At 38.2% G+C, this 11,961-nt stretch overlaps 2 protein-coding genes across 4 annotated transcripts in view; both read left to right on the forward strand.

Annotated features, from left to right (window-relative positions):
- The window catches only part of LOC102202812 (dipeptidyl peptidase 4-like), a 17,475-nt gene extending 13,556 nt beyond the window's left edge, over nucleotides 1-3,919 (forward strand). For all 3 annotated transcript variants that reach the window (XM_005744256.1, XM_005744257.1, XM_013913637.1), the window contains 8 exons: nucleotides 1,326-1,395; nucleotides 1,480-1,674; nucleotides 1,902-1,956; nucleotides 2,116-2,215; nucleotides 2,299-2,357; nucleotides 2,457-2,529; nucleotides 3,032-3,105; nucleotides 3,188-3,919. In XM_005744256.1, the coding sequence (XP_005744313.1) occupies nucleotides 1,326-1,395; nucleotides 1,480-1,674; nucleotides 1,902-1,956; nucleotides 2,116-2,215; nucleotides 2,299-2,357; nucleotides 2,457-2,529; nucleotides 3,032-3,105; nucleotides 3,188-3,280 (719 nt within the window). In that variant the 3' untranslated portion in view covers nucleotides 3,281-3,919. The remainder of the gene's footprint in view (nucleotides 1-1,325; nucleotides 1,396-1,479; nucleotides 1,675-1,901; nucleotides 1,957-2,115; nucleotides 2,216-2,298; nucleotides 2,358-2,456; nucleotides 2,530-3,031; nucleotides 3,106-3,187) is intronic.
- Nucleotides 3,920-4,726: 807 nt separating this feature from the next.
- LOC102203756 (glucagon-1-like) lies at nucleotides 4,727-7,594 on the forward strand. Its single transcript, XM_005744260.1, has 6 exons — nucleotides 4,727-5,078; nucleotides 5,229-5,335; nucleotides 6,032-6,187; nucleotides 6,732-6,848; nucleotides 7,320-7,463; nucleotides 7,564-7,594. The coding sequence occupies exons 2-6, from the start codon at nucleotides 5,238-5,240 to the stop codon at nucleotides 7,586-7,588; spliced, it is 540 nt and encodes a 179-aa protein (XP_005744317.1). The 5' UTR covers nucleotides 4,727-5,078; nucleotides 5,229-5,237; the 3' UTR covers nucleotides 7,589-7,594.
- The last annotated feature ends 4,367 nt before the right edge of the window (nucleotides 7,595-11,961 follow it).

Genomic DNA, 11,961 nt, shown 5'->3' on the forward strand with positions numbered 1-11,961 from the left:
GAAAATTATGTTTTATTACATTTACAGTGATTTTATGTTATTTTTCATTTGAAATGTAACATGACAGTCTATTTATGTAAATTTAATGATATTCTAGAAAAACAGTAAAAAAAACAGTAAAATACACAGCAAAATACTTTTATATTACAATTTTTTTTACAGTGTAGCCATCGATCCCCATGATCACTCGTTTCATGGTGTATATCAGCTGGTTGGTTTCGTTGATGGTTGCAGTTGATGTTGCTGCATTCACATCTTTTAGTAGACCTTCAAGGGGGTACTTCACATAGTCTTGGTAACTGGCTAGGAAGGGTCCAGGTTTCCAGTTTCACCATGATCTTACGTTTCAGATCAGCTGCTCTCGCACTCAACGCCCGTTGTTCCATCATATTTGGGGCTTGGTACCCAATCTCAGGTGGGGGTGATGATATGACGTATCATCCTGGCTCCCCCTTGCCATAGCATTTCTGTTGTACCTCAATGATCTCCAGCTGTGATAGCAGTTCCTTCTTCCGAATGCTGGAACACCGAGCTACTAGTTGTTTCGCCGTCAGTTTGGATGCTGGGTATCGGAGATTCCATGGGTCCCACATCCTCTTTGTGTAACCCCTTGCACTGGGGTTTCATGCATAGTAGCATTCATAGTAGTAGCAGTGGTTAGCACTGTTGCTTCACAGCCAGAAGATCCCGAGGCCACAATCTGCCCAGGGCATTTCTATGTGGAGTTTGTATGTTCTCTCTGTGTTTGCATGGGCTAGCCCTGCAACAGACTGGCAATCTGTCGAGGGTCACCCTATGGTAGCTGGGATAGACTCTAGCCCCCCCTGCAACTCTGCTAAGTATAAACGGAAGAGAATGGATCAATAGGTAGATACTGGCACTGATATATGCAATATCTTTTACATTAATGACATTCACTAATACTTGTTTATATTTATTATTGGAAAAGACAGGCATGTTTTAAATATGATCTGCCATTAGCAAAATTTGGAAACAAAAAGAATAATTTGGCATTTTGAATAAAAAGCAGTGGATGTCCAAATACCAGTCAACATAGAGGACATCAGTTTGCACGATAGAAGGTTTAAGCAGGTAAACCTTCCCTGAAGGTGGCCCATTGGAAAACTGTCATGAAAAAAAAAAAACAATTATGAAAAATAATTTAGCTCTCTGGTTGAGCAGGCATCCTAATGTTCCGTGGCTGAAATGCAGTACCATGGGTTCAATTCTGACCAGCATGAAATTATTATTTGTACATTGTTTCATTATTTATTTTACTACATGTCTTATACCTACTACTCTTTTTATGTTCATATTTTTGACAGATCTCTGGTACCAGATGATTTTGCCTCCAGGCTTTGATGAGTCCAAGAAGTACCCTTTACTGATCGATGTGTAAGAGTTCATTTAAAAAATAAAACAAAAAGACTTTTTAAAGTAGGGCCAAAAAACTCATTCTGAATGTGCTTGATGTTCCAGGTACGCAGGTCCATGCAGTCAGAAAGTAAACTACGTCTACAGGGTAAACTGGTCCACCTACCTGGCAAGCACTGAGAAAATCATTGTTGCTAGCTTTGACGGAAGAGGGAGCGGTTACCAGGGCGACAAGTTAATGTATGAAATTTACAAAAGCCTGGGAACCAAAGAGGTGGAAGATCAGATAACAGCAGCCAGGTAAGGAAAGTGAGGAGGAGTTTAGACAAGTCAGTGCATCTCAAACAAACAGGTTCCTTCTTTGCTCCAGCAAGTTTGATAAAACTGGATTTTACTTGTTACTGTGACTCCCATTTAGAGAGAAACTTAGTGTAGCGGAAATATCACGAGTCAATGATGGCAATGATCAGCAGAAGTTCTTGTCATCCCCTTATCCATATTAAATTCATATCTCTTTTTTTTTCAAGGGAATTCATCAAAATGGGATTCATTGACAAAGACAGAGTTGCTATTTGGGGATGGGTAAGTAGTGAAGACTTTGTGTTAAACAAAAACGCCACAAAGGTTAAACACATTGAGAATATTTTAGTGCAAGTTAATGTTTCACTCACAAGTCAATGTGTTTGGCATGTACTCAAGACAATAGATGATCTGCAGTAATGAGTTTTTTATATTCAACAGTCCTACGGAGGATATGTCACATCCATGGTCTTGGGATCTGGCAGTGGAGTTTTCAAGTGTGGAATGGCAGTTGCTCCAGTCTCCAAATGGCGCTATTATGGTATTTCTTTTGCTGTCACTTTTTACAATCCCATTAATGATATGAAATAATAACATCTGCAACTATCTGTCTATTTGTACCAGATTCCATCTACACAGAGCGTTACATGAAATTGCCTTCACAGAATTCTGAAGGTTACGATGTAAGTTTCACAGCCAGGAATATCAAGTTCTCTGTCCTTTATTTTCAGCTGTGCGATTGTCTTTGTTGACACATAAAAATTAAATCTGACTGTGTGCAGAACACAACAGTAACTGGCAGGGCCAGGAACTTCCATTCAGTGCAGTATCTTCTTGTTCATGGAACAGCCGATGGTGAGCAACACAAGGCCTCTATGTTTGTGTCTGTTTATTATTTTATAATTTTGGGGGGCAACATAAGCCTAAAACATAATAACAATAAGTGTGAGAGTTTATTTTTCATTTGCTGTGACAGAATACATTTGCAGCCCTGCCTTTTCAAACAGGAGGTTTTAGATGCATTCCTCATAGCCACCTCCTGACGTTGGAAAAGTGCAACAAAATTAATGTGGTTATAGAAAACTAAACTGAAATGTTCTAGACTAGTTTGAATTTCTACATGTGGTTGGTAAAGCACACTTTTTTCATCTTTTTTAAATTGAATGCCAATACTATTGCAGAAAATCCATTAGTATACCAGCACTTATCATTATCAACAAATTCATACAGACTGATGTAAAATAAATAGATCCAACACTTGCAACTTGATCAGCACTGACAAAAGTAATGGCCATGATCATACCACTATGTTACCTTTCAACGGAACTCTGCCTTATTGTTCGGTTTGTTTTTCTAGACAATGTCCATTTCCAGCAGGCAGCAGAGATCTCAGAAGCTCTGGTTGAGGAGCAGGTGGACTTTGAGGCCATGGTGAGCAACTTGGGAAATGCAACAGACAATTGTGGGACCAATGTCATGAAACACTCATACATATAATGCTTTCTTCTTTCAGTGGTACACAGACAAGGATCATGGGCTCGCTGGCGCTGCCAATCAACATGTCTATACCCACATGACTCACTTTCTACTCAGGTGCTTTGCATAAAACCAAAATCTGTTTTTATTTTCTATGAATAAAGATAGGCAAAAAAATACATATAAACTCATTTAGTATTGGAAAATTAATGGGTGCAAAACTGTCCCAGTTCTAATGTTATTCTGTGTCTATGAGAGCTTGTTTTAGATATGTTCATTTAGTTTAAAAAAGCTCTGAATTAACAACAAACATCTTGCTCTGTGTTATTTTATTAAACCACAACGTTTCAGTCCAACTGACCTTCATCGGGTACAAAAAACAATCTGATACGTTGTAATTTAATAAAATAATGGTAAGTCAAAAAGTGTGTAATATGTTCTTTTAAAAATATCTGTCTCTTTAAGAATTAAAGCTGATATGGTTCCTTGTAAAACCTATATGTGAAAAAAAAAAATTTCTAGAAATATATTAAGTGTACATTTATTGTTTAAAATGTCATTTAGAGGCCAGCAGAAAAAGTATAATAATGCAAAGAATGAAATGGGAACTGAGTGTAATGGAATATTTTAGTGAACCTGAACTACTTGGACATTTAAAATTTCTACAGCATTGTATTAAGCATAGACACATCAAAGTATTTGATACAGTTTTATGACATTTGTAAAACTGTTAATGGAGTTTTTTCTAATGTAATAAATAATTAACAATGAGGAAAAAAATATCTTCTTGCTTCACTTTCAATTTTAAGGGGTATTTAAAGTATGGTGTCATTAGTGGGTTGGGTGTAGCTCAGGTGAAAACTAGTGTTACCTGGGTTAGTGGGAGTTTTTTGTCAAAGACATCTGGTTTAAATATGTGTCATATCAAACAGTTGGTTCCATGTAGTATCGGAACTCTTGGGGGGAAAGGTCCCGCTGATGAAATAGTAATACCTGAAGTTTTCTTGTCCCTTTGTAAAAATCTGTGACACTATATGAAGACAGTCTTGTTGATTTTCTCCTTCATTATATAGACCCAGTTGATACTGAGTAGTGTTTTGCATTCAACGCCTTTTTGGGATTCCTTGACCCCTCCTGATCCAGCCGTGGATCCACAGCACCAGGAAAATCTAAATATGGGGAAGAGGGCTGTCACTAAGCTTATGTTTAAATCCAGCACCTGAATAATATTTCTGGATGTCAGTGCTCTAAAAAAAATGTTATTTCATGATCAATATTCAATGTCACAAAAAAAGTCAGCAAAATTTAGTGTCAAAGTGAAAGGTTCCAGCCCTGATCCTGTACTAATAAACCTTAATTTCCAGCAAATTAAATATCTGGTCTATGTGTGACAGTCATGTAGCATCACCCACCTGTATGTGTGTATTTATTATTGAATAGTCAGCTTGGTTAAACAGAGATAACTGCAACTGATGCAAAAAAGGGGGGGAGAGAGATTTCCGATCTTTTGATTCTGAACGGAAGACTCCACAACCTCCATCCAGTTATGACGCCACAAATATTGCTTCCGATCACAATGACACAGTAGCACATTAAAGCATCTCCCCAACTTTCTGTTTGACAGGATGAACTGCGGTTGTTTGACCTTAACACTGAAGGACCAGCTGGCATCACGCTTGACTGGCACCTTTCCTTCATGAGCAAACGGTCGGCTCATCTATTCAGTCAACAGGCCCCGTGTGTAATGGGTGTGTCTAATAGGTTTAGAGTAATAGGTGGAACTGTTACTCTAAGAGTGGGAAAAAGACCCACCTATGCAGCTCTTCTTTCAATATATAAGGCTGCAAAGTGAGAGAGGGTGGTTAGATGCAGACACCAGCAATAAGCAGTGGAACTAACAGCGGGTGTTTGGAAAGAAAGAAGAAAAGGTGAGTTGTATCTTGTTGCAGTGGAGAAGGTATTTTACTTTTAGCCGTCAAGTTCTTTTTTTCTTGGTTTTTTTTTCTGGGTGGGGAAAATGTTTCTTTGTTTGGTTGAATGTTTTATTTCTTTTTTGTGTGTGTTGTCCCCTGTTACAGGTCACCACCATGAAAAGCATTCACTCCCTGGCTGGCATCCTCCTGGTCCTCGGCTTTGTCCAAAGCAGTTGGCAGGTTCCTCTGCATGATGCTGATGACAGCTTAAGGTACAACGAAACGCTTCTTTAAGATAAAGCTGTTTTTAGCACCCTTGTGTTACTCTTGTGACTAAATCACAAGAACAATTCCATTCAATTTGATCTATATAGCACAGATTCACAACAATAGTTATACTGTAAGGTAAAGACCCTACAGTGATTAAACAGTAGGGGTGTATAAAAAACAGAGAGGGAAAAGAAATGCTTAGTGCATTATGGGAAGCTCCCCAGTATCCTGAGCCTATTGAAACATAATTCAGAGCTAGGTCAACTATAAAATACGTCAAAAAGAAATTAAAAGATATTTTAGAAGATATTTTCCGTATGAGAAAAAGTCTCTCCAACTGAATTAAAAAACAAGAAAAAGCTTTAAAGATTATGCTGAAATGCAATTAAAAACTGTTTTTATTATAGTGTAAATTCCTACATGACCTGATACTGACTCATAGAACCTATGGTTGATTAACTTTTTAGTGTGACCCTGAAACAAGTGATACATAATGTAGGATTAAAGGGAAGGACAAAGGATACATGTACTATATATGACAATGCTAAGTTTAAGAACAAAGTGCTTCCTTTCGGTTCCCCTTTCTTTTACTTCTCTTTTTTATACTCCTAGTGTTCCTAGAGATTTATATAGATATGTAGAAATATGATATGCTATGGAAAACACTTCAGTGGTACCTACTTTGCTCTCCCTTGCAGTTTTGAATCAGACAACACATTAAATGATGAGCCTGTGGAGTTGTCGAGCATGAAGAGACATTCAGAGGGAACTTTCTCAAATGACTACAGTAAATATCTGGAGGACAGGAAAGCACAGGACTTTGTTCGGTGGCTGATGAACAACAAGAGGAGCGGGTCAGTGTGAAAACAGTGTGAAATTTGTGATAAAAGACACTAGAACTGATCTTTTAAAGTAGCCAAGGATACTAGCAGAGTAGTGTTCAATTGTACAAGTGAAACACGTAATACAACATGGTGCTTAAAGTAGCAGCAGTAAAGGAGTATGCAAGAAAAGCAGCCTAACATCTCATGTATTTATATGCATTTTGGCTCTCAAATTAGGGGCCTGGCCCTTCTAAAGCCTCTGCAGATAAATCAGAGGGGTCATAAGAATAATAATAAAAAGAAGTATTTCTCTATTTGCCTGTCCATTGGCCTTAAACAGGTTATTTCCAAAGCATCTGACACATGTGCCCAGCAAGCCACACATTTTGTGAGGAATTCAGAGCCAGTCTTTAGTGAGTTGATCTTTTATACTTGTAAATGTAAAATCTTACATTTAAAAGCACTAGAGTGTAAATATAAGGTACCTCAAATAAGAAAGCGCCTTTATAATTGACTCATATGTTCCATTAGTATAAAAAAGACATATCAAGTGGTCCGTGTCTGTGTTTTTTAGTGCTGGCGAGAAGCGACATGCAGATGGCACCTTCACCAGTGATGTAAGCTCCTTCCTCAAAGACCAGGCAATCAAAGACTTTGTTGCCAACCTCAAGTCTGGACAAGTCCGAAGAGAGTAGGCCGCCCTTCTTTTCTTCACGTGCATCTCCTCCTACAATACCCAAACCTTCTAAAATGGCCTGCTTGTGTCTGATTCCACCATGATGGGGAGAGCAAAACAGAGAACTCGAGCTAATCAGCTGATTCTTCTTGCTTCTTCAACCTTTTTCCCCCTTTCCACTGCTTTTTTCCCTTAGTGTTTCTTGTGATTGTGCCAAAATAAATCACTTGAACTTTTCCACTGTGTTGATCATATCTTACTCACACTGTGCAATGAGACATGAACCATGCAAAGAGACAATGAAGCAGTTAGGAAATGATTACACCAGAACAATCTTTTCACTTATGATGAAAATAATCATATGAAAAACTGATGATTTCTCCAGTGCAGATCAAATTTTACAGCTAAATTGTCAGGTTTCCGTACTGTGGGGTTACTGACCATTAGGGGGCAGTGTTTACATTGTGTGCCTGTGTACATACTCAGATCTGAAATGGAAAGATGGGGTGAAACATTCAGCAAGAGGCACGTAGATGGAAGCTTCACCAGCGATGTGAACAAGGTACTGGATTCCATGGCCGCCAAGGAATATTTACTCTGGGTCATGACCTCCAAGCCTTCAGGGGAAAGGTAACATCAAATCATCATGGCTGATTTGGCAAATGCTAGAGGTTAAAGGTCTTTTTTATTGACTGAGCATTGCCGTGATTGTAATTTTCTTTCTTTTCAGTAAGAAAAGACAAGCAGATGAATGAGAGTCTGCTCCATGTCGCTCCCTGCATGCTGTAAACAAAGCCATACACAGGAGGAATTGAAAGCCATTCTGCTTTGCATGATGTATTGTCAAAACTATATTTAAGTTTTTCTTTTTTACTTTTTGTGAATGTAAGGCAAAGACACAAAACATATAAAATACTCTTCCGTATAATTTACATTACACAAAAGAAGAAATTCAATTTTACAATTTACAATTTTAAATTATTTTCTATATTTTTAACACGAACACAAAAACGCTCAATCTCAGGTAGACCTATGGAAAGCACATCTAGCTTATGATTGTCATTATATTAATATTCTGCTCTGCAAAATAAAGTTTTCAGTCACTGTTTTTTCAGCTTCAGTCCTGTTTTATATTACAAAGATGAACTTCATAGAAATGTATAGATATGTGGTTAAGGAAGGATCTGGATTCTTTATTCGTGTAAACATGCACCGGTAAATGCTGCGAAACATTTGTATTTAAAGGTTAATTAAGTAAAATTATATAAAAAATATTCAGACAAAAACACTTTAAAAGTATTTAAGTATTAAAACTAATTATCACAGTATTGTAATTCTTATAATACTGAACTAGAACATAAAATGACACATCTAGAGAGCTTATTTTTTCCAAGGAACAGTCCAACCTGCAAAACCATTTTTAAAAAATGAATAGAAAAACAGTCAGCACAATGAAAAGCATGAAGAAGTGGTTTAATCTGTAATAATGCTTGATTTGTGTGAGCTCGTAAAAGCTGTACATTTTACACCCACTTCAAAATCTTAATATGTGAAGAAAATATAAGGATAATCGTGTCTGTGAAAACTGTTGGAATTAAAAGAAAACAGTAGCTCAAATATCAAAACACAATGTAACAATGCAGAATATCCCCAAACCCAGCCTCAGAACTGGGTTTGGGGACCACACCCGGTGCTACTCTGGTCAATTAAAACAGGATACAAAGGCTAAATTTCACATGGGCTCACCAAAATTGGACAACAAAGACGGGAAAAAACATTGACTGGTCTGATAAATCTTGATTGATCTGCACTAACGTTTGGATGGTAGTGTCAGAATTAGACATAAACATGAAAGTATGGATCCATAGTGCCTTTGCCACTTTGTGTCCCTTGGTACAAATTTAGGATCACTCAACTGCCAGAGCAAACCTGAGTACTGTGTTCATCTTTTTATGGCCACAATGTAGTCATCTTCTTATGGCTGCTTCCACCATCTACTGTGTCAATATGGACCAAACACCCTGAGGAATCTTTTCAATCACAAGGAATTAGGGCAGTTCTGAAGGTAAGACGGAGTGTAACACTGTTCCAGCAAGGTGTAAACGACTGAAGTGACTGGTAAGTGGATTGCTCATATTATGGGGGGCTTGCTTAGCTAACAGCTTAATAATCAAATTCCAAAGAATGTTTTTGTCTTCACCATTATTAATGTGTTAAGACAGATTTTTGACTGTTCTTTCACAGACTTAATACCTTTACCACTTCTGTTACCGTGAATTTATTATTTATTTATCACACATGTCATGCAAGCAATAGGTAGTAATCTATTGGTAGCGCAGGGTTGTCTTTACTGTATGTCTCCCTTTCGGGCCAAAAACATGGTGCTCCTGAGGTCAAAGACGGAGAAACGGACATAGGACAATACTGTTAACAGATTTAAATGTCCTTGAGTGTGCTGCTTACTCACCTTTAACATCCAAGTGGGCAAGGTGCAGGGGTGCTGAAGCCATAACCAGTTTCAAATTTGTTATCAATTCTCACCGGGTTCTCACTGACTAGCTTTAAGAGTCACCACTATTGCTAAGCATCATATCCAAGCAGCACATCGAAAATCAACATTCATGCAAATTAACTGTGGTCAAATTAGGGGTGGAGCTGAACCCGAATACAGTATTCGGAGGGGCACAAATAACGTGGGTTTTTTTTACGAATACTTATTTCGAACAAATACTTTAAAAAATATTTGTATTCAGGAAGAAGGGAAAAGTTTATATCAAAAAGCTGAGTTTCCTTATGAGACCACAGTGCATGAGTGGATGAGTGAGTGACATGTGAAAGAGGTGACTGACACGGGCTGCTCAAAACAGCAACAGAGAGGCTCGGCTGAGCGAAAAAAAATGGCGTTATTTTTCTGCCACTATTCTGAGCGCACGTAAAAAAAAATTGAGCGCACGTAAAAAGAAAATGGCAGGTCAATGTGTTGCATTTTGAGGAGAAATTTATTTTGAGCCAAGAAAAGCTAAATTTGAGTGAACAAAATTCATTGGTGAGTACAAAAATGTATTTCAGTGTTTGCTATTATCCATACACACACACACAATAGGAGCCCCACTTGCTCAGTTTTTGCATTTGTTGCTTGTTCGCAATGTGTTGCTTGCGCTCTCAACATTTCTGCCCGTGCGCGCTCAACACCGTTATATTTGTGCTACAAAACCAGCCAATCACAGACTTGGATGCAAAAAAAATCTGATTGGCTGCTTTGGTCTCCAATCAGCTTGAAATGACGAAATGCAATATCCCAGAATCCATTTCGTCCAAAACTCAAATGAGGCAGTGGCAGAGGAACACAGAGTGGCGGAGTTTGAAATATTACTCTTTCTGGGTCACAAAATAAACTTTTAAGATATTTTCATTCGAGAATGGTGCTGTGTAAACTTCAAATATCTGCTCGATTAACAATACATCACATATTTGCAAAAGGCGTGGCACATCGTTTTCAGACCCTACTCGGGTTAAACATAATATATAAGGCTGGACTGACAAAAAATAGCCGACTACACCACCAGGTATTATAGGAAAAACCATAAAGCCTTTGAACTAAAACAAACACTGTTGTCACAGTGATGTACACTGTCTTGTTGGTATATATGTATGATTTGTATCACCTTCATGTTTCCCTCTCACCACATATCCAAACTGATATCATGACCAGCAGTTTTTACAGCTGTGGCTCCAGCAAACAGCTGATACTAGAAAGTAATATTAAATAAATTCTAACAACAGCTTATCAAGCTTGCTGCTGTTGTTTAGCGCAACATCCGCTGGTTTCCTCTTTCTGTCGCAAAGTGGGCGATAAACAAACAAGAGACACGGGACTTGTGGCAGAAAAGCATATCAGCTGATCATTGATCGGTTTCATGATTGAAGTAGCAACAGGAGAGGGAGGGGGAGAGAATGAGAGAAGAAGAGCCATTTGTGCAGCAAAAACACAGAATAACTCCAGCTTTGTGTCTTTTTTAAAATTCTAGCTAAATTGGTTAATCCACCACCTTTCGTTGTTTATACCGTTACAAAAACAAGCAAACATAAAAATAAAAAAGTATGCCTAATGGCCAGTCCAGCTATGCGGTCAGCTGGTGGGTAACAGGCATCTCCGAAAACGTTAGAGCCCTTATGTGATGTCTTGATAAATCAAGCAGATATTTGAAGTTTACACAGCAACATTCTCGAATGAAAATATCTTAAAAGTTTATTTTGTGACCCAGAAAGAGTAATATTTCAAACTCTGCCACTCTGTGTTCCTCCACAGCCTCATTTGAGTTTTGGATGAAATGGATTCTGGGATATTGCATTTTGTCATTTCAAGCAGATTGGAGACCAAAGCAGCCAATCAGATTTTTTTTGCATCCAAGTCTGTGATTGGCTGGTTTTGGTGTACAGAAGAGTACAGAAAGAGTTGACAGAAAGAGTTGAGGTGTACAGAAAGAGTTGAGTGCGCACGGGCAGAAATGTTGAGAGCGCAAGCAATACATTGCGAACAAGCGCAAATGCAAAAACCGAGCGAGTGGGGCTCCTATTGTGTGTGTATGGATAATATATACATTTTTTGCACTCAACAATGAATTTTGTGCAAACTTTTTTTACGTGCACTCAGAATAGTGGCACAAAAATAACGCCATAAAAAAGGCTAAACTGCATCACTATTATTATTGAATAGATTTTTTTCGTATTTTAACTTGGTTCCGGACACAGTTGATCACTTTCACAGAGATTGGGAGTTTATTCCATTGCGCTGCATTAATGATGTCTGCAGTCGGGTGCTCTCATGTTCGCTCTGTTTACGTAGCTCTGTTAGCTCAGTAATTTAGACAATAGGCTGTTGACAGAGCAACCTTAATGTTAGGTTAAAAAGGTGTGTAGTTGTGTCGAACTGAATGTACTTGTGGGAGTTATATGGTACGCTTAAGTTACTTTGTCTTTTGCAGAGAGCAAAATGTAGGCTATAGGCTAGTTAACCTTAGCATAGCTTCCCATCACCCAACACTTAGAGTCCCAGAGAGCAGCCATTTGGCTTTTCTACCTTTAAAACCCGCCTTCCAGCCAAATGGCTGGTAGGTGTTTAGCTAGG

The sequence above is a fragment of the Pundamilia nyererei genome, unplaced genomic scaffold (assembly GCF_000239375.1).
Source record: "Pundamilia nyererei isolate P.nyererei 1_Seehausen unplaced genomic scaffold, PunNye1.0 scaffold00141, whole genome shotgun sequence".
NCBI lineage: Eukaryota > Metazoa > Chordata > Actinopteri > Cichliformes > Cichlidae > Pundamilia > Pundamilia nyererei.

Bases quoted from the DNA above. Each gene is read 5' to 3' on its own strand.
- LOC102203756 (XM_005744260.1), top strand. From the start codon at position 5,238: ATGAAAAGCATTCACTCCCTGGCTGGCATCCTCCTGGTCCTCGGCTTT. The intron at 6,188-6,731 runs GTCAGTGTGAAA...TGTGTTTTTTAG, and splicing joins ATGAACAACAAGAGGAGCGG to TGCTGGCGAGAAGCGACATG. The intron at 6,849-7,319 runs GTAGGCCGCCCT...GTACATACTCAG, and splicing joins TCTGGACAAGTCCGAAGAGA to ATCTGAAATGGAAAGATGGG.